This window comes from Lissotriton helveticus, chromosome 1_1, assembly GCF_964261635.1.
Source record: "Lissotriton helveticus chromosome 1_1, aLisHel1.1, whole genome shotgun sequence".
Classification (NCBI taxonomy): domain Eukaryota; kingdom Metazoa; phylum Chordata; class Amphibia; order Caudata; family Salamandridae; genus Lissotriton; species Lissotriton helveticus.
In genome coordinates this window covers 1,310,974,625-1,310,997,524 of record NC_136057.1, presented here as the reverse complement: position 1 = coordinate 1,310,997,524, position 22,900 = coordinate 1,310,974,625, and the positions used below count along the sequence as shown (strand labels likewise).

Below are 22,900 nucleotides of genomic sequence, written 5' to 3'. Positions count from 1 at the left end.
AAATACTTAAATTCAAAATCTGCTCATTTGTACCTAAGCCAGCTCTAAAACCATATTGGACGTCACTTAAAATGTTTTCTTCGGTCCATCCCTGTAGTTTTTTCTTGAACAATCCTGCCCGACACCTTCATCAAAGAATCCAACAAGGATATTGGGCGGTAAGAAGCAGGGTTCTCACGGTCACCCTTTTTAAAAATAGGTACAAAGATGATTTCGAACCATGTAGAAATAAAACCTCTTTCGCAACACGCTTGTTAAACTTGTTAAAATGGGACCCCATACCTCCAAATTAGATTTATATAGATCAATTGGTATCCCGTCGGGACCAGCGGCTTTGCCGCTTCCTTGCTTTAACTGCCATAGTGACATCTTTAAGTGAAAAGTCGAGTTTAATAGGTAAGAAGGGCTGTTGTGTAGTCTCTATTTCAAATCTCTCGGGGACTTCCTCGTTTGGGTTTTGTCTTGAGTGAACTTTAGACAACAAGTTAATCCATACCTGTTCTTCTATTGCCAGCTCAATAGTAGGTTCATCTATTTTATTGGCAAGAAAGGTGCATTAACCGTGGCCCAAAATTTCATACTATCTTTGGACTCCGCGGCCTCGTTAAGATCTTCCCAGGCTTTGTCCTTAACTCCAATATCCTATTTTTTTCGGGCTACCTGGTACACTTTTCTGCACTCCCTTATTGCAGACATATCTCTTACTTCGCTGTGTAGTGCCTTGTTCAACCTACCATAACTTCTAGTGCAGTTTTTGTCAAACCATCCTTTTTTTTACATTTTGAGTGCACTTAGAATCCTTAAATAGAATGGTTCTGACCACCTCAGTAATGTTTTGAAAAGCAATTAAGATTTCATCATGAGTCTGGTTATCGCTTAGGCATTTTAGTATTGGATCCAGTGCCTTAACTATATTGTTAATTAGTTTTAAGCTGTCCCTGCTACCCCAGCGGATAGCATAACCATTTTTCCCCTAGCGTTCTATCCCGTACCCATGCTATCTTATTACCAATGTTACTGCACTCCCCACTTGAGGTTTTTATGTTCACACTGATAGCCCGGTGGTCACTCATGACATTTTGATGGGTAAAAGAGGCCTTCACATAACTCGCATAACGATTTGGAATAGTAATGAAATCAATAAGTGATTTAGTTCCTCTCCCTAAAAGTATAATCAAACTCTACAATAGGCGTGCACAAGCAGTTAGAAAATCCCAGGTCATGTTTAAACATGACCTCGTTAAACTTGTCGCCTTTTGTAGTGTTGAAAATGGAATGATGGATAGAAGTCATCTAAGGTTAGACCACACCCCACCACCCACCATTGGGCACAGGCTAGTATTAATATCGCCCCTCCAAATGGGTATGGTTTTAACGTTCGCATTTAGTTCACACTTGGCCATGTCTTGGCTTAGCTTTCCTAAAATAGATCCTAAATATGCTGATTGGATATTATTATAAAAATTTACGAGTAACAGAGCGTTATTGCTATCCGTCTGAATAAACACTTTGATAAAAAATTTCAGAACTAACCATCACACTCTTGTATGTAGCCAGCCGATTCGAAATGTATACACATAATCCACCTTTTGGCCTGCCGCAAGCGGATTGGATCGCTCGGGTATGAAAAATCTTAAACTCATTTATATGTATGCTTTCTATTGCCCAGGTCTCTTGTAGACACGACATCAAATGTATCAATATAGGTTAGCCATGCCTTATCGTTCACCTTATTTTTTTAGGCCTGCCACATTCCAGAAAAGGATTCTATGTCCCTGCTGGGTTTTCTTTTGGAGACTGGGAACCACTGATATTAGCTAAGATACTTTCTGTTTCAACCTCTATCCCTTTCCTGCGCGATCTTATTAGCAGTGTTACTCATTCTTTAAGACCTGCTTGTGTTTTATGGGGAAACAGCAGCTTAGGTGTATTTTTAATATTAAAAAAACCCGGTGTGATGGCCAATGCTGCTACTAATCCATGGTGAACTGGAGCAGCATTTGAACTCATTCATGTTGGTGCCACCCATGTGACCTGCTCACCTGCTTCTTCATCAAACAGTGCAGCACGAAGATGAATGCCCCTTGTAGACAGTTGAGGATGGTGAACAGGTAAGATATGACCAAGGTGTGTTGGTTAAACTGGAAGATGCCAACTATCCAGGTGCAGCCCAGGAGGCAGAGCTGTGCGACTGCAGTGATGGTGAAGGTCCTGTGGAAAGGAGAGAACCTATATTAAGCCAGGCCTGTGAATTGGGAAGCTGGGTACCCACTACATCCCTTTTCTGCCTTGGTTTGAAGATGTCAATGTACAACCAAGTCTATGTATCTGATCCGTTCCAACCATGAGCTACTAAAGAACGTGTTAACGAACTGCGTTTGCCCTTGAAAACATACCCATCTAGTAGACCACTAAGACCTGCCTCAGAGTTGTGAATAATTGGTATAAACTGGTTGAAACATAACTCTGTGCTCTTGCATATTGTTGCAATGATAAGATGTGCAAAATGGGACCCCAAGATTTGAGACTAGAAATCCCACCTTGTCAGACAGCAGCAATCCATTCATTGAGGCCTTCAATATGTGCCCAGGAGGTAAACTCGTTAGATACAGCATGGTAGACTAATTTATGAGGTAAGGAAAGCCAAATTATACAGTCTATTGCTGTACAATCTGTTTCGTTATTTTGTGAAAAACTACTATCAGGGCAAAGCTGCACTTCATTAGTATTAGTGTATTTTATTTTGAGTTATATATAGCGCCGGCTAGACCTGGAGGTAGCAGAGCGCTTTACATAAGGTTCCACAGAAATTACATGTTACATCTGTTACATGTGTTACTAGAAAACATTTCGAGAGAGTAGAAGACAAAATAAATGGAGCTTAGAAGGGTAAGGGGTGGGGTAAAGGGCTAGGATGTAGATAGGATGGAAAGAACGAGTCTGCCTAAAGTCCTGCTAGGTAGGTGATGGCCGAGGGGGGGGGGGGGAGGAAGGTCCTCAGCCCATCTCCTCTTTAGCTATAGGGTAGCTCCGCAGGGCATCAGCCAAACAGCTAGGTCTCAAAGGGAAAACATTTAAAGAGCAAAGAGTAGGGATAAATAGTGCATAAAGGAGAAAGGGGGTGGAGTAAAGGGGTAGGATGGAGAATACAACGGAGAGACGAAGTAAGTTCTGTCCAAAGTCCGGCTGGGTAGGTGACGGCTGAAGGGGTAGTCCACAGCCAATCTCCTCTTTAGCTATCAAGTAGCTCCACTGGGCATCAGTCAAAAGCTAGGTCTCCGCAGTCTGAGGTAGGTTCACAGATTCTGTATCCGGATGGGAGATGTGTTTGAGGACTGGCCGATGTCTTTTTTCTAAGCGTAGTAGCCCGACGTGCTAGGGACCTCTGTGGCTGGGCCCCTCTTATCTCTGGGGTCCCCTTTTTGTGCTGCGGGGAAAGGACGTGTCTGTAGAGTTGTCCCCGATATGTGCCTAGGACCTTCTAAGCCCCTGAAATGGTGGGTCTCCGCGAGATTACTCGTAGCTCCTGCCTGACCCTAAGATGGCTGCTAAGTGTTTCTGTGTCTCTTTGTGCCTGGGCCATCTGTTCCTTGTCTTAAGCCCCTGTCAAGGTGCCTCAATGACTCTCCAGTCTTCCCTTCCCCCCCCCTCGCTGCGGGGGTGCCACCTGTGTGATCTCTTGAGAGGGGGGGGGTCCAGGCTGCCATTTTGAAATCAGGCAGGCCGAGACAGGAGTCCCCCCCCCCCCCCCCCCCTCTCCCGGTGGTCGTTTTCCTTGCCCCCCCCCCCCCCCCCCCCCCGTCCCGGTGGTCGTTTTCCTTGCCACCTTTCCCTTGGTAAAACGAATGAATCATAATAAAATATAAAGATACCTGGAGGGTATTCTGGAGCATAGCCTGGATCAGCTCTATCGCTGCTGCGCATTCTTTCTCTGGGAGCAAGGGAGGACACTGTCACTGGCTGCCATCTTGAGGTCAGGCACCAGAACTTCAATTGCCCCCATGGTGTCTCCACTCATCTTTGGAGCTTTAGAGGCGGCAATCTCGCTATGCAAATGGTCTCAGCAGGCCCCCAGTTGTTACCAGTCTCCAGAGGTGCGTGCCTCCTACCTGCAGCTCGCACGAGGCTCCCAGGCTGCCTGTCACCTGCCCAAGTAGGCATACGTGCTGTCTCTGTTTATCAACTGGGTGGCCCCAGCACCCCCGATGCTCACTGTGCACTTCCTTGGTGTCGAGTGGACAGCTCCTCTAGGAGCCACTCTGATGCTATGCAAAGGCTCTGATGTGTGTCGCCATCTTGGAAGCGGGCCGCTACTCCCGATCTCTAATTTAACAACTAAATATAGCAATAAGATACTGAAAGGACCCAAGTTAACCTAAACCCTGGGTGGTGCTTTATCTTTTGTTAGTAACTTGATCTGTTTGAACTAGATTCATTTTTTTGTGTGGGAAATATGCAAATTATGATTTGTGCCAATTGCAACAAATCTAAAATTATGCAGAAAACACTATGCCCCAGAATTTCAGTGGCTATTTCCATTTGGGACCTGTTAACACTACATAGGCCTTTAGCTGTTCTTGGAGTCCAATATTTGGGACTTCATCTCCGGCAGCTCCTTATTTTACAAACCGGTTTCCTTTTTGAGCCTCTGTCTCCAATACGGAAATAACGAGGTGTCCAGTTTGTTCCAAAAGCACCTGATGTGGCAGCTGATCCATAACCACCCCTATGCAGGAGCCGTTTCCTCCCCTTGCTACAGGGGTGCTCACTTATTAAAAATGCATCATGGAGTCTTGTCTGCCTCTGTTATTCAATCCCCTCCTCAGGAAGCCATTGGCCAGTCTGATCTTTAAATACAGAGAACTCCAGTATCCCCAACCCTTGTAAGCACATAAAAGCAGTACATTGGACAGCTGGAAGTATATGTGGAACAGAGCAGTTTGTTGTACCACCACCGTTCAGGGTTTCAGTCTCTGTGGGGGCACTGAAATACCCTGTGCAATATCTTATAAGAATTACTGTTCTTTGATAATCAATAAATGTTAGCATGCTCCTTGACCTCAGTGGTCTAGAACACTGCAACCTTGATGGAAGATTCGAAGAGTGGGCTAGTACCTCTGGATGTTCCCTGGAATGGATCAGGTAGGATTGTCATCACAGAATGATCCTGAGTGCTACCAGATCAAGGTATTGCTTCAATTACTTACCGGTAATTACATTACTCCTATTCCCTTGCTTTAATGCAGAACGAATGATGCTTCACTGCCTCAATTGGACACCAATTGCAAGCGCGCCATTTAAATAAAAGCCTCTCCACTTGTATGTAAATATGCTCGGTACCAAGAAACAGTTCTGTTGCTCTGTAGTGGGAGGTTGTCTGAATTAAAGCGAGGCAGGAGGACTAGGAGTAATGCAATTACTGGGAAGTAATTTGAGCATTACCTCCGTACCTCTCCCCTGCTTGAATTCAAAACCAATGAGATCTGGAAAGCAAAAGAAACATGACAACCTAAGTTGCATGCTCAAAGAAACACTTTATATGCAACAATGACGTTTCTCCAATTACTTAATAGGGGAGCGAACTTTATATTCCAGGTCATTATCAACTACCGCTATCTACCTTCCTGAAAGGTGCTGCTGTTTGGATGCAAGGATGGTTGTCCTTGTGTACTTACAAATAGGAACATCTATTCTCATTGGAGGATGGGGAGAGGTAAATTCTGGATGAATGATTTCTTTGTGTGAAAGGCAGAATTTTTTTTTTTAAAGATGTGAAGCAAGGGACTCGAATCAAAACATCACTTTCTTGTTACATACCAAGTGTTAAAGATGCATTTATGCTTGTGCTGGCTTGCACCCACTATCTCACTTAGATGGCATGCGTAGCATTCTCAGCTTGCCCAAAGCATATTCTGTACGGATGTTGTTCACCTGGGTACTGTTGACTGAACTTTTGGTAGTATACCGAATGTTGTGAGGCTTTCTCCTTTGCACGTTGTACCCATGTCCATCGATCCAGAGGCAGCAGGAAATCATGAGACTTAATGTGCCATAGATGCTTTGGGCCAGATGAGGCTGAGGATGGTGTACATGCGATCTGGACACTACCAATCTAGAAACTTGTTGAAGGTCTATGGCGCCACTGGAGGTTATGGCATTGAATGAGGGGGGTGGGGGGGGGGGAAGAATATGGTGACCGGTAAATAAATCCGAATGAACAGTGATTACATTTTGGGCGGCCAACAGAAAGTGAAGTGGCAGGGACCGTGATAAACCAAAGGAATAGAGTCCATAAAAATATGATCGACTTGCACTGTGACTCAATGGAATTTTTATAAATGGTATCCCAGGACTATTCTCTACATCTGATCCCCGAAGAGGTCAGTTCGATGCGAAACATGTGTTGGCTGTATTTCTTTCAATTATAGATTTATTTTTGCACTTGAATGATTCAATATTTTGGATAGTAAGAAGTAATTCTTTCATTTGGAATAATAAGCTTTTTGTACATTAAAAATATTTTCTGAATGTAAAATATGATTGTAAAGAACATTTTGGGGGGATTCTTTTTCAAAAAAGAAAATTCTAATAAACTTGTCATGGTCTATTAAGAAATTAAGATGAACAAGAGGTTGGCTTCCCTACCTACTAGCTAATGAATTTGATTAACCACCATCTAGCCCAGTGGTTATTAACCATCTTACTTATGTAGACTCTCCCCATAATCATTCTAGGACTCCCGGGACCCCCACTGAGGCATTACTTGACACCGGGGATCCTGGCCTAAGAATTTTCGATGATCTGAACCACAAACCATACAGAAACTAACAATCAAACAAATGCACAAATATTTATTTAATTCACTTTTTTTTTTAATGGAGCTCTTCTAAATTCAATTGATGCTACTCATCATCCATACTATATTTTGTTTGATGTTCTCAATTTGAGGATACCAACTTAATTTTCAGCCTCTTTCTCATTTGCAGAACACTAAAAAATTGCATTGTACATTTTGCTACTTCATTTATATACACTTTCTGTCAATATTAGTTTTCAAAGCATTCATGAAACCCTGGAGTAGGCTTTACGGACCACAGGTTAAGACCACTGTCCTAGCTGATGTAATGGTAACGAGAAAGCATATTTTGAGAGTGCGTTATGACGTGAACCTGCTTCAGAGGTTCAAAAGGATTTTTTGTCAATTTATCTAATGCACCAAAGGTAGATTCCAACCTGGAAATTACCTATAGGATGTGAACAATAATTTGACTACTCCTTAAGGAATGTAGGAATTAAGGCATTCTCGTTTCAAGTTTTTCAAAGAGCTTCTAAAGGCTTGTATTGCTGCCCAGGGAATCTTAATAGTTGTTACTGTCAAGTCCACCCTTGACTCCTGCAAATTTCAGTGATCAGAATAAACTGGCTGAAGTGGGATCCACCTCCCTCTTCTCATACCAGTGTGAGAATGACCTCCAGTGCCTACTTTATAAGGGAAGATTAGTAGAACTTCTCGAAGCCTTGAATGTAAGGGGTAGATTTTCCGGAACCCCTTATTCCTTCCCGCTCAACCTTCAAGCCATCCGCTTTAGTTTTGCAAATTGGGAGAAGAGGGCACTATGGTGCACCAAGAAAGCAGATCCAGTCCGGTATAATTCTTGAAGAAATTCTTCATTCCAAATTCATGCACAATAAATGAACAACCAGCCAAATTGTTTAGTTCCCACAATACATTCATGGAACTTCGTCAGGGCTTTATATTAGAGTAGGCTAATACGCCGCAAATGACCATCACAATTCAGTTGCAACATTATAAAAATTAGGAAATCCCAGGCCTGATGTCTGACACTATGCTATGTGCCTTTTCATGTGTCCTGCGGTTCTGTATGTGTTTTCAAATGGACATCTGGCCTACATGGAGAAAATGGAGAGTAAGCATGACTGGTTTGGTAGGCCACAGAGGGTCGACCAAACAGTCAGGGCCCACAACATTGGACTAGCCATTCCTCCCCTGCCCTGGAGCAGGACCGCCCACCTGCCTGCCCCCCCACCACCAAACCCTTCTTCTGCTTCGTCGTAGTGCGAGAAGCAGAAACATAAAATGGTATATATAATACCACTTTGTTTCTGTTTCTTGCAGTGGGGCAATGCCCTTGCGTTAGTGGCTGAATCGACCATGTGCACATGCTAATTCAACAGGAGCTTTCCCCTGTTCAGAAACAGACTGGCTAAGAAGAGATTTGGGAGATTTATTGAGTAGTGTGTGGTGCTAAACATTTAGTAGTGTTGGAACAGAACCAATATGTCAGGCAAGAAAACGACTGCCCTTGGCCTGCCAGCTTTCCGAAGGGCAATCGGAAAAATCTTACAAACCCCCCCCTACATCCGACTGTCTTTGCAAGTAAATACAATTCATCTCTTTTTTTTTTTCTTTCTTGGCTTTGAAGCTTTCTTGTACCTGAATTTGTTGAGCTGGCTGATATCCGGGTTAATACTGGAGAACTTCTGTGCTAACTTATAGACGGTGATGATGAAGATGATGGCATTGAGCTGTAAGAAAAGAGATCGGTTGAGGTACAGGCAGGAAAAAGCATTGCGGACTACTTTGGGAGGGGGAATTGGGGTAGATTGTGAGAGGGCTACAGGCCTTTTTGCTGTATTTGTGACCCTTTTCTTAGTGAAAACTTTGTATGTACACACATTCTCCTTTAGCCAGACAAAGCATTTGTAATTTTCTGGTTTGTGAAAGGTGGCGGCAGATGGGAAGTAAAAATAAAGTGTATCCACACAACTGGTGCATCAGCACTGCAATCCTCCCCAACACTGTTCTAAAAAGATCTCATTCCCCTTACAATAATTGCATAGCTCTGATAAATATACTCCAGCATTTGTGGTTACAATCCTAATAATTGTTTCTTAATGAGGTGTGCCTAATAGACCGCTGCTTCTTTAAGCTCTGTAATTAACCAATGAAACAAGTGGGCGAGGAAATTATTGCTTTGTTCACTGTTCCTGTATGCACGACAAAGGCAAAGAAGATGCCAACATTAGATAAAAATAACTTGATTTAATTTACTGGCCTTGTGGACCTCCCTTTGTATGTTGTTTTTAAAAATAAATGTTATTAATTATAGGGATCATGCAGCTATGGTAAACAGCCCCGTTAATGAGTTGCCATTGGTCTACCAGGCCATCTGAACAGGAGCTGGGAGTATGTAATCACATTTCTCTATGTGATGATTATGCAGAAGAAAGGATTTTAGGAGTACTTTTTACTTATGTTAAAGCGATGAAGCCCACTTACCAGTATGATAATGCAGACTGGTGCAAGGAAACTCCAGATGAAGCCATGCTCCAGAGATAACCAGCAGCTGCAGGGCAGGAAAGAGGATTACGTTAAAATATGGATTTCCTACACAAATTATCAGTAGTCTGGGCACGGTCCCAGGTGGGCACTAGAAGAGAGATCCATTTACCTATTTCTGAATAGGCTGTTCTTCCGAAACAATTTTGGAGTGCTAGTCCATGTATAAGCTCTAACTTTTTTAAAATAATACGAATATCAATTGTAAGTTATGAGCTGCCAATTAAAAAATAATAAACTTTAAATACAAGCACAGTTAGGTAGGCTTCTTTATCCTTTGCATGCAATGCACTAGTAAAGGAAAAACAAGAGCATGCTCTTAAAAAGCACGCACGCCCACAAAATGAGCCATTTCAGTGCCTACAGGATCCATGGTTGCAAGCAACAACTAACGTAAAAAAAAATCCAGGCATGTGAACATTTGGAGATTTGTGAAGACCAAATAACACCTTAATGGGCAGGAAGGAAAGTGATTGCTTGAAATCTGTTTGTCCAATAGTAACCACCTAAAACATTGATTTGAACAGGTTTTTCTAGATTTAAGCTTTGGCGAATATCAGCGGAATCCTGTGTTTTTGTCCCCTTTTAAATACTAATTTAAATCAGTAAATATAAGTTTCAATTACTTCTGAAATATTTTATAAATGTCCAAACTATTCCTGAATGATTACAAATTAGACAGAATTGCAATGATAACAAATAAGACAGAGGATTTTGAACAAAAGTGATTTTAAAGTGGCACTTAATCTTGAACTATAAACGCAAAGCCATTGTTTTTCAGCTGGATAAATATAACATTCAAATTCTTTATCATCAGCTATGTTTCTAGAAATCTTCGCCCGTAAGAAAAAAATGCAAAGTTGGAGAAAGCGAACTGGTCTTTTTAACCATCTTTACCATACTTTACCATCTGATAAAGATAAAAGGTGGACAACCCAAGCAAAGCTTAAGCCAAATGTCTGGATAAGGCATTGACCTTTGGGGAGTGACAAACCCAAACACACCCAAGCCAAGCATCCCAGCCACTGCCCCTCTCGCTCGCTAAAGCAGTTTTCATAAGACAAAGAAACTCCTAAAACGCCAAGAGCTAGGAGTAGTTACAGGATATAAAGGTGTGCTTTTCGGTTTGGAGTGTTTCCACAGAAACTGAAGCTTAAATTGTGAAACATGTCCGAAGGCATGCTGCGGATTGCATACATCTTAAAGTGTTGTAACCTGAGGAGGAAACTCTGTGACGGCTCCAAGACCACCACGCAAAACACTAAACCAAGGCAGGCTACATCCTAAACATGGTAGGCACTGTAGTTAACCAAGTCCTAAATAACTGTAGGCACAACCCAAACTAAGGCTCAACCATGGTACAGTTCAAACTCCTTTAATCACGGTTATAATACAACACACTCACACGCAACAAGACATACCAACAGATGTTAGGTTTATCTCATCTACTCACTGGTCTCGTGTGCCGTATCCGCTGCTCCTGGCAGCTGCTGAAATGGCCACAACCACGAGGGGCACCCCATAGCCAGCAAGGACCATGTATCGCTGCTTCATGGCATTTGTCTTGAAGACCTTGACCACCATGAGATAGAGTTCCACACCCTCCAGACACATCCAGCAGAATGAAGCAAGGAAGAAATAGTGCAGGAGTCCTGCGATGATTTTGCACGCCAGCTGAAAGAAAGAAGACACTGCTTTGCCTCAGGAGTACTGCAAACCTTGACCACTGGCCCTTCACTGGCCAGGTGACTTATACCCACACAACAGGGCATCCTCAGTGATACTGAGTCATTCATCATCCCCATAATGGTCTTTCATATTATATTTACCTCCAGTTACCTGGAACACTTGGTGACCTAGATCTGTACACTCTTTTCAAAAAGTAAGCGTCCTCTCTAGAGGCTTAATGTTCAATGCAATGTTAAATAATATAGTACGAATTTCACTCAGTGGGTTGAAGGTGTGGTTGCTGTGCTGAAGCTACAACAGTGCTCTAGCTTTGATTCTGACTTAAGACGGATGTGTACAAAACAAGCAGTGTAAGTACTGTTCCTATCGGAGAGTAAAGGAAAGAAAGAGGGGGGGAGGACGGAGAAATAGGAATCCTATGGATCATTCCTTGGTGTCGTCGCACATCCCTAGGGATGTAGTGCTTCATCGTCGGGCGTGTTCCTCATAGGCCCGGCGCTGCAGTGCCCCACAGGCCCCACAAAGGGTCACTTTAGCTTTGGTCTTTTTATTTGGTTGCACTATGAAGAAATGTGTCTATGTGAGGGCGTCATGGATATGTGAGTTGGACTGGGTTGTTGTAATAAAGTGAAAGAAGGTTAAAACTGTCTTATAGATTCTGTACTGGAATGTAATATTGTTGTTCTCTCAGCTGGGTTAAAATAACCTTAATAGAGTTATGGCTACTGTGGGTAAATGATGTTCCCCAGTAGCCTAAATCTGTGAGGGCGGTCAGGTCGACATGTTTCGCGCCTAATGACCCAAAAAGGATATGCAGCGCTTCTTCAGGACCTCAAAAAAAAAAAAGGGAGAGCAATTCTAGCCCACACCTAAAAAGAAATGTGAAGGTAGGTATTCCCTTAAAATAAGATACCCGGTTCAAAGAAAGATAAAAGAGAAAAATAGATAACACAAAGTAATTAAGTATTATGTATGTATGACCAAGAGGGTCCTGCAGTTTGCTAGTCCAGCACACTAAATGTTGAGGTCTCCAAAAGGCAGACGTGCATTCTACAGATAGGGCTGATCAGTCGCCACAATGAGAGGAAAGTGAAGTCAACAAGCTAGTACACACAGGTAAAGTGAACATACATGGGACAGGCACCATAAAATCTGTGTTGGTGGCCCACAGCATATCATAAGTGATTAGGTCTCCATAGGTATGAGCTGTGGAATCAGTCAAAATACCCCCATAGGAGGTCAGTGAGCAGACGGTAGCACACAGCTGCTAACTGTAGGAGCAAGGCAGCGGTAAACATAATTACAAATAGGCAGTAAATAGCCATTGTGTAAAAAAGAAATGCACAAAGGAGACAGTTCTCACATGGCTTTGGCACGGGGAGTGCAAAAGACCTACCCTCCTCTGCTCTCCTGAATCGAGACTGAGCAGAGGAGGACGTCTGTATTTAAAGTGCTGTTAATTGGGGCAATTGATCTCAGATGTAGCTTGTGCCGTCTGGGTGCCAGAATAGTATCCGCACAGCCAAAGGGGACAGGCGGAGTGTGTTTATGCTCATGCACATGGCAGCGAGTGCTTTGAATGTATATTTATCATCTAAAAGTGGTGGCCATCTTAGAGTATGTAGCGGGCCACTATGTATTGACTTGAATAAGCATTGATATGGAACAGTAGTATGTAAGGACACTTAAACCACTTTTTACTGGAATGTGGTAATATAGAATGAAAATGTGTATCCAAATATGAACCTACTCCAGATTAAATCAATGGGACCGTGATAGAGGGAGTCAAAAGGATGGTATGTAAAAAAAACAACTCTATATGTCAGCGTGTAACAGGGCCACACCGCTCACATCACAGAGCCTCATCATTCAGACCCTTCCTGTGGGAGGAGGGACAGAAGATCCAGCGTAGGTGTCTTTTGAGAAGGTTAGCATTGCTCCATGATGTGTTTGCTTACAGAATGGTCCATCTGAGGTCGTTCGGAGAGTGCTGGGAATTGCGGAAGTGCATGCATATGTTGTTAATGCGTCTACAGCGAATTTTACTCCGGTGTTCCATCACTCTTGTTTTGACTGCCTTTGTGGTCATTCCCAAATAGTTGAGGCCACATGGGCTAGTGATAAAGTAGACTCAGTTTCTTGTGTTTCAGTTGGTATGAATCTTCTGCATCAAGGTGAATCATGGACCCAGCTTGATCTTTTTAGTATGTTGGGTGGGTGAACACACACTAGAAAGAACCACAGGGATAATGTCCTGTGACTGTGGTAAGTCCCACAGTGTTTTGCGTGGAAGATTGTTTTTTTTTAATTCTTTTTTATTAACAAACAAATTGTACAGTAGAGAGGATCGAGCACATTTGACTTCACAATACATATGGATGGAAGGACCTACACAAATTACAATAGAGATGAACATTACGGGGAGCTAGGGTCATCCTGTCCGATGCTGCGAGGTGGGGTACAGATGTCGCCTCTGTAACTATTCCATAGGCCCCAGACATGTGACCACTTACTGGGGCCCCCCTTTTCCAGATATACTGTTTTTTCTCTAAACATACACCAATCGAGATTCTTTTCCCAGGCCTCTAGGGTGGGTGGATCCACTGCCCCCCCATAATTGAGCTATATTTCTTTTGGCCAACATGAACCCCAAAGTGGCCCACTGAGTCTGTGAGGCGTTCAAATCAGTGGGCTCCGATATATTTAGAAGGCATCTCCTTGCCTCTGGACGGAGTATGATGCGTAACACCTTGTTGATTATCTCATGGATTTGAAGCCAATACGAGCTGATATGTATACACTCCCAGATAGTGTGCATAAAATGACAAAGAGGCCACAACGCCTTTTGCATTCTCCTGTGTCAGCTCACCCCATGCTCACTAATCAAGGCCCCGTCAAGTAAATTCTATGGAGGAATTTTAATTGAACCAGTCTTAAGCGTGCTGGAATAGTGACGACTCTGGGGGAGGATACCACCGACTGCCAGTCCTCGTCATCAAATCTATCCCGTCATGTACCCATGTGTCCCTCCGTGTTTGAAGAGGGTCTGTCATATGGTTAATTAGCTTTTTATATATTAGGGAGATCGTCTTTTCGGGAAGATGACCACCTAAAACTCTGTCTCCTACCGGGGAAGTCTCCGGGGGATCAGTTCCCTTGGGTAGCAAGGTCTGGAGTGAGTGTCGGACCTGCATATAATGGAAGTATTCCAAGTCCGCCATTTCGTATTCAGTTTGAAGCTCCTTGAAGGTCTTGGCCCCTCCCTTTCCCCACGAATCCTTAATACTGAAAAATTCCTATAAGATCCCACCTGTTGAAGCCCGTCGTTTTCCTGAGATCGCCCAGCTTCTGTGAGTCCCAAAGGGAGGTGGCTAATGTTAACGTACGTCTCCAACCCAGAGAGCTGGTGGCATTGTGCCAAATTTGCACTGAGTGCTTCGTGGGCCCTGTTAACAAGAAACTATTGGGTCTGGAGTAAAGAGCTCTGTTATGGTTCCTGCCCGGAAGGAGCCACCTATCCATGGCGTAGCCCGGGTCGTCTGCACGACCGAACGTGCCATGGTTGCTAGCCGCAAGCTGGGAGGCCCAATAATGCTTCCTGATATCCGGGAGACTGATGCCTCCGTCCTACCAGTTCAGTGTTAGTTTGTATAATGCAATTCGAGGTCTACCGTCCCATAAAAACTCTCTTTGCAGGCCCTCAATTTCCCTAAAGTAAGATGCCAGTACTATGTCTAAAGTGTTTTGCAGGACATAGAGGAATCTTGGCAAGGCCATCATTTTAAAGAGGGCAGCCCTACCCAGAAGTGAGATAGCTTTTTACAATTGTTAATGTCACTTTTGAATTTCTGGAGAGGGGGAAGAAGATTCTGGGTGTACCTGACTCCGGGGTTAAGGGAGATGAAGATCCCCAAGTACTTAAATCTGTCATTCTTAATTTGTATTTGGCAATCCCTGGGAGGAGTAGGAGGGCTCCCCCTCAGTACGAACAGCAGGGATTTCCCCAATTAATGGTAAAACCCAAAAACCTTCCGAAGACCGCCAGGATGTCTAGAACGACTATGAGGGACTTCTGGGGAGAGGCCATATAGAATAAGATATCATCGGCATACAGTGATATGCGGTCCTCCCATCGGGAGGACCACCTCAGTCCCCTTATCATTGGATCCCAGCGAATCCAGGCAGCCAGGGGTTCCAAGGCCAGGGAAAAAAGGAGGGGGGACAAAGGGCATCCCTGATGTGTACCACGACTAAGCTGGAATGGGCTGACACCTTATTGTTTACCACCACTTGAGCCAGAGGTGCCGCATATAGTAGACATACCCACTGGATGAACTCTGGACCAAACCCAAACTTAGCCAGAACTGCCCACAAATAGGGCCACTCAATAGTATCAAAAGCCATAGTCGCGTTCAATGATACAACGACTGCTGATTCTCGAAGGGTGTGTGCTCTATCAATTACCCCATGTACCCTAAGCAGATTAAGGTCTGGGTTCCTATGGGGCATAATGGCAGATTGATCGGGATGTATTAGGTCGGTGATCACTTTTATCAAACGGTTAGCAAGGAGCTTGGCCAAGATTTTAGGCTCTGCGTTCAGAAGAGAGATGGGCCTGTAGGAGGCACAATCAGTCTTGTCCTTTCCCTCCTTGTGGATAGTGACAATAGTAGCTACCCTTTGCTCTGGGGGCAGTATCCCTGCTTCTCTAGCTTCCTCATACATTGTCTTCAAGTGGGGGGCGAGTTTATCAGGCCTCAGTTTGTAGAGCTCGATGGGGAGTCCATTTGGGCCTAGCGCTTTCCCTGATTTTAACGGGCGAATTGCTTGGGCAATTTCCTCCGATGTGAGGGGACTATCAACCTAATTCCAGTCTTCAAGGGAGAGACAAGGAAGTTTAATGTCGCGAAGCAGTTCACTCTAATCTTCCTCCGAGAGGGATGATTTTGTTGTATAAACTGCTTGAAAGTGCTTGGCGAACCTGTCTACAATTTCTTGTGGGTCTGTGATTGGGACATCCCTTTTTGTTCTGAGCTCAGGTACCAGGCGGCTTGCCCACTCCTTTCTGTCCAGTCACACGATGAGTTTCCTGGCCTGGTCTCCCAGATCATAAAGCCTACCCTGTTGCTCCCTCCTAAGTGCTTTGGCCCTATCAGTGAATAGTGTTTTTTAGTCGTGCTGCTTTAGGCTTAGTAGATGAAGCTTGTCCGGCGTCACCCATATCCAGGTCGCCCTCCAATCTATACATTTTGGTCTCAAGCTCAAGAACCTCTTTTTGCTTGTTCTTAGTGCAAGCTATTAACGATAGGGCCTGTCCCGGACTACCGTCTAGAACGCTTCCAACAGAGATTGGGAGGACACTGATCCCACATTATTATTGAAGTATTCGTCTATGGTCTTAATTAGATCTTTACGGATCTTTGGGTTACGCAGAAACCTGGGGTTGATTGGGGCCAGTCTCCCAGCTGTTCCCCGGCCCAGAAGTAGGTGGATCCAGAGTGGTGAGTGATCAGAAATACCTCTTGCTAAATGTTTAATTTCACTTATATAGGTGGCTTGTGCGGCTGGTACGAGGCAGTAGTCTAGTCTAGAGAGGCTGTGGTGGGCTCCCGAGTGAAAGGTTTGTTGTATCTGGTCTGGATGATAGAGCCTCCAACCATCTACTAGGCCAATAGCTTCCAAGAAATCGGTAACCAACGGGCAGCCTGCCCCATCTCCCATGGAGGAAACCTAACCAAAGTGCCTGAGACGACTGTGTTAAAGTCGCCTCCCAGTATCAGAAGCCCATCCGGGACCATGAGCAGGACTGCACCTAAGTCAGCAAACGTGGTTCCCTGCAGGCCTGGGGGGACATAGATGGACATGAAGGCGGTTAAACGGCCCTCCCACGTACAAGTCACACCAACATATCTGCCTCGATCATCAATCCATGTGGAACTCACTGACAGCGGGAATGCATTTCTCATCATGATGTCCATCCCCCTGGACCCCGAAGTGAATCCCGTGTGTCGATCATCTTATACCCCCCTCTGTGCATTGCTTTGCAAAGGTTTCCAACCAAGTGTGTCTCCTGTAGCAGCCCTACATCAGGAGCGTGTCTCTTAATATATTGGAGTACGACACTCCGTTTGATTTTATCCCCTAACCCGTTAACATTCCAGCTCAGAATCTTTATATCCTTATCCCCCATCAGCTTTGGTATGAATATTGACATGCCAACAATCCTATGCATTCACTTTTGCAGTAGATCTTTTACAGATACACTCATATACTGTGCCGATTATACTAAAATAATATGAAACAAACCAACTCAATACACCAGCCCAACAACCCCCCTCCCTGCTGCCCTACACTCTGGGCTTGAAACTGACCATTAAGAAAAATTGCAGAGTGCCTGTCAACCTAACAAAATTCAAAGTAAGAAAAAACAGGGGGAAAAGTAGCGGGCTCCATGCCCCTGCCCTGGACAATAACTATGTTACACCATCAATTGAAATAATAGCTTAAACAGTATGAAATTCACCAGTCCCTGTGAGTGAAGCGCAGGTGCCTCTCCCTCCCAACCAGCCTTACTGTTCCAATTTACTCTATAGAAAGTTGCCTGCATGGAGATTCCTTTATTAGAGCGGCCGAATGTCTGTAGTGTTCCCGGTTCCACGATCTGCTGGGCTCTTTGAACCCCTATACTCAATCCATTCTGCCACTGCCTCCGGTTGGTCGAAGAACCACGCTTTTCCATCTGCCTCAACTCGGAGGCGCTCCAGGAATAACATTGAATATTTTATGCCTTTATCTCTCAGGTCGCGCTTCACCGATAGGAATGACCTCCTTTGCTTCTGCACTCTTTGAGTAAAATCCGGAAAGAAGGAAATGTCAGCATTTTCATAGCCAGTTCTGGAGAATAACGTCTCTATCTCTGAAGTTTAAGACCCGAGCCAACATGGGCCACGGGGGGAGTGCCCGGTTTGGGTCGGCCACCCGGGACCCTGTGAGCTCGGTCAATCACCCAAAAATTATTGAGGCCTTTGGGTTGCAAATGGTTTAGAATGAGGTCCTCAACAAATAGGTCCGGGGTTTGCCCCTCTAATTTCTCTGGAACCCCCAGGATGCGGAGGTTGTTTTGGCGAAGTCGGCCTTCATAGTCATCCAGTTTCAGGTCTGTAGAGTTACGAGAGTCCTGGAGTTCACTGACCTCCCTTTAAAGCTGTGCGACGTCCCCCACCAGGTTGGTAGCTGTTATTTCCACCTGTTTGACTTTTTCACTGAGTTTTCCAATATCCGCCCTGATGAGGTTGATGTCAATGGCCATGGTGTCCATTTTGTGTTCCAAGGAGGTCTCAACACCAGAGATGGCTTCCATGACGTCTTTGAGGGAAAGTTCCTGTTCCTCCTCCACCGGGCTCCCACGTGCAGTTTCTTCCGACAATCGGCCTTGCTGCGCCTCTTTGGAGACCGTGTAACGGTCCAGCTTATTGGTTTGAATTGGTTTTGGCCCCCGGGACCCAGATCCCTTAACGCGCTCCATTGTAGCGTTCAAGGCGAGTGTTGGGCAAGATGGAGGCGAAGGGTGGGGGAGGGGGCCCCACAGCACGACACCGCACCCTGCTCCAGCCCAACTCCGACACGTGAATCACCGTGAGTCCTAAGCTCAGGTCTGTTCCCTGCAGATGTAGGGGTCTTTGCGACCGCTCCCGATATCTCACCACTCTAGGGCCATGTCAGAAAGGGCAGGCTGGAGAGCTATTGTCAACGGGCGGTTATTAGCCTCAAGCGGCAAGACGCATTGGGCCCTAGGATCGCAGAAGTCAGCCTCCTCACTACGCGGCCATCTTCGCTCCCCGCTTAGCCATGCCCGGCGTGGAAGATTGTTGAAAATGGGGTCTGGTGTGTACAAGATCGTTTAGGTTCTGAGTTCGTTTAAGGCGAACCGTGGCCGTGGAATCTCAAGAAACCTAGTGAGTAAAATGCTCCAATGCTTAATGATGAGTGTCCTGCTGTTGCTAGTGTACTTGTTTACTGCCTCCTTTTCTTCCTGTGCCACAGCCTAAAAAAGGTTGGGGAAAGGTGTGTTGCAAGGACTGTTGTGGGTAGGGGGGGGCATCTGGAATCCAGGATGCCACATAGGTGGTTGCCCCAGGAAAAGTGACATTGGATATCCGTACATAGGTGGTGGAGGGGGCAGTGCCCATGGGCTCATGTTGCTGCCCCAACAGTTGTTGCTCGAAACACTGCTTGAACAGTAGTGTGTTCTACAGGATGTGGTGGAGCCATCATCTGAAGAAAGTTTACCGCCTAGAGGTTGATAATCTTCCTTTGTATATGGGAATACCATCTCTTTATCAAATATTTGATATCTTCTGCCGCAAGAGATATTCTTTGTGCTCATTCATCTGGGCATTGATCTCAGAGAGCCATGTCTTAAATGCTGAGAGAGTGATACCCGCTTTTAATGCACTCTGCAATGTTGATCTTGATAATGAGTGCATCCGATAGATGTTTGGCTGTGTTGATGATGAGAATGATCCAGTCGCGTGTGCATTTCCATGCAATTTGTGCCCATTCCTGTCTGAACAGCAAGTCCTCCAGGAAAATACGTGGTGCTGTAGTCACTAGGAGCCCATTAGGTGCTATACTCACTCTTAGGTACTCCGTCATGATAGTACCGTGCATGGCAATCTTTTTTTTAATTTAAAGTTTTTTATTAAAACAACGATGATCTGCATGTGTAATGTCACAGTCTAAATGGCATTTCTTTACAGTCACTTGTCATACATTTCTATATTGGCCCACATATGACTTTAACAACATTACAAATCCTCATCTGAGTCGATGCCTTCTTCCGGGGGGTGTGCAGATATTTCCCCTATATATGTTCCATTTTGCTCACACCCTTCCCCTTTTTTTGAGGCATTTCCTATTTATAAATGTGGCCTTCTCTGCTACCATGATCATATCCATATCTATACACCAATTCAGTAATGTTGGTACAGTCCCCACACCCCACTTCTGCGCTATGTTCCGTTTAGCTATTATCTTCCTGTTGTTGCCCACTGGCGTTCGGCGTGATTAAGGTCAGTTGGGCCCCAGACGTTAAGGAGGCAACACTTAGACTCAAGTGGGACATGTTTCTTGGTGACTTCTGTGATCGTTCTTACCACCGCTTCCCAATATGGTTTCAGTTTTGGGCAGTCCCATAAGGTGTGATAATAGGTACCTATGTCTCCACAAAGACGCAAGCAGTCCCATAAGGTGTGATAATAGGTACCTATGCCTCCACAAAGGCGCAAGCAGCCTGGGTCAGGGGCCTTTCCCCTGTGTAATACCGTTCGTGTGTAAGAGGACCTATGCAATATTTTAAATTGCACCAATCGAAGCCTAGAGGAGATCGCTACCTCCTTCGGCGAAGCCAACGCCTCTTGCCAGTCAGGGTCCTCCATGTCTCCCACCACTGACTGCCAACGTTCCCTGATCAAGTGGTTCAGCCCGGTTGTTAATAATTTTTTTGTACGTTAGTGAGGTCTCTTGTTTGTGTAGGTAGTTGGTGAGTAGTCGGTCCTCTAAGGGGGATGATTCTGGGAGCGTCGCATCTACAGAGAGGGCCGCTTCTATCGCATGTTTGATTTGCATATTCCTGAACTGTTCGCTCGGAGCCATTTTGTACTGTTCCTGTAGATGGGTGCCACTAACGACCTTCCCATTACGCCAGAGATCTCCGAGCTGGGAAATGCCGGTCAGATCCCATTTTTGAAATCCTCTGCTGTTGCCCAGTGTCCCAAGTTGACTTGTGTCCCACAAGTGGGTGTATTGTGTAAGTCTTCCTGACCAACCCAGATGTCTATTTACCGTGTGCCAGATGCTGATAGTATGTGATGCTGGGCCTAAAAGGTCACAGGCTTTCTGATTTTTGTAGAGCGCTCTATTAACCCCGCCTTTCCCTAGAGTCATTTGTGCATGCCAATCTTGACGTGTTGCTACTTCAGGGCAGTGATGGAGTTCCATTTGTCTTGTTACTGCTTGTCAGAGTGCTGCCATCGGTCCCTTGTAGGGATGGTGCTTTCAAAATCTCGGCGACTATGTCTTCGCCAAAGCTGATGCCTTGATTATCATCCATAACGGATTTTGGAGCTTGGGTATTGGACATTTATTGGTTCCTAGCCACCCCACTCCCTTTTTTTCTTGTTTAAGTTAAGATGGTTGTGAACATTTCTCAAAATATAAGTATTGTTTCCCTGTTATTCATGTTTAAATTTCTGCCATATTAATCATTTAGTAACTCTTTCTTTTTCCTTGCTTTATTTTTGCAATTATTTTTTATTGTCTGTCTTCCAATTTGTCGACTGCCTTCACAAAATATAGATAGCATAATTAAAGTAAGGCAGTGTGTGGTGTTCCAATTCTTTTTTAATCAACTGATATCCAGAATAAGTGATAATGATTTCTTCTTCTTTTTACAAAAAAAGCAACTTTTACTTTGCCTCTTTGATGTTTTAATAGATTTATATGTTGCACTTCCGGCCGTTATCTATCACTTTTGGTAGCAGCTGTTTAAACATACCAGAATCCAGAATCTACACGACCAGGCCCCTCACAAGGGAGCCATGTGCCCTCCAATGGCAATTCACAATTTGAAAGCCACAGTATGCCTTATTTTTTAGCTTCATGTGGCCTTGCAGCCCTGCTCGCTCTGTTGTATCTCCTAACTTTCATGATAGCCAACAATCACTTGGACTACTTTAAGTGCCTGTGGACCGGTGTGATGTGAGAAGTACTACATGCTGCTGTTGCCATGTAACACTATTACAAAAGAGACTGCAAGCCCTCATTACAAGGCACATAACAGACAAAACAGTGGGCCCGATTCACAGAACTAACTTAAGACAAAATCCTAAACTTACTACCATTTTGGTATTCACAGAAGGCACTTACTCATTTTGTTATTCACAGAAGGCACTTACTCATTTCGGTATTCACAGAAGTAAGGAGTCCTAACTTTAGGTCTCCTAAATGCCTTCTCTGAATACCGAAAGTCTTAAAGTTAGGATTTTTCTCCGTTTAGGAGTAGCAAAGTTAGGACTGCTAACGTTAGGACTCTTAAATGCCTTCTGTGAATACCGAAAGTCTTAAAATTAGGATTTTTCTCAGTTTAGCAGTAGTGAAGTTAGGACTCCTAACTTTAGGACTCCTAAATGCCTTCTGTGAATACCGAAAGTCTTAAAGTTAGGATTTTTCTCAGTTTAGTTGTAGTAAAGTTAGGACTCCAAACTTTAGGAATCCTAAACTGAGAAAAATCCTAACTTTAAGACTTTCGATATTCACAAAAGGCATTTAGGAGTCCTAAAGTTAGGACTCCTAACTTCTGTGAATACTGAAATGAGTAAGTGCCTTCTGTGAATACCAAAATGAGTAAGTGCCTTCTGTGAATACCAAAATGTAAGTACGTTTAGGATTTTGTCTTAAGTTAGTTCTGTGAATCGTGCCAAGTGACTTGACATAAAAAATCTGAAAAGGGTTTTGCCTTCACAGAAAGGTAAGTGAAAAAGTGCATACAATTTGAACTTATGCATCAGTAGTGGCCTGCTTTATTTTCTTTCTGCTGTGAGGCCTTTCCTACTTTGAGGAGCTGTATAAAAGAATAGAAGTGAACAAAAGAAGCATTCAATCATTGACATTAGATTAAAGAAGTAATGTTCTATAGAATATTCTCCTTAAATCGTATAATATTTTTCTTTAGATGGGTATATATATCTGCACTGTGGGTTCTGCCTGTATCCATGTATAACTTGCATGATTTTGGTTTAAATCTAACCCTGGGCCATCTCATTCTTCTGAGACTGATAAAAAGGTTAGCAC

At 44.2% G+C, this 22,900-nt stretch overlaps 1 protein-coding gene across 2 annotated transcripts in view; it reads right to left on the bottom strand.

Moving 5' to 3' along the window:
* Positions 1-22,900, bottom strand: part of ADGRE5 (adhesion G protein-coupled receptor E5) — a 160,810-nt gene that overhangs the window by 3,943 nt on the left and 133,967 nt on the right. For both annotated transcript variants that reach the window (XM_078681490.1, XM_078681480.1), the window contains 4 exons: positions 10,815-11,035; positions 9,302-9,368; positions 8,456-8,547; positions 2,043-2,211 (listed from right to left, as the gene is read on the bottom strand). In XM_078681490.1, the coding sequence (XP_078537616.1) occupies positions 2,043-2,211; positions 8,456-8,547; positions 9,302-9,368; positions 10,815-11,035 (549 nt within the window). The remainder of the gene's footprint in view (positions 1-2,042; positions 2,212-8,455; positions 8,548-9,301; positions 9,369-10,814; positions 11,036-22,900) is intronic.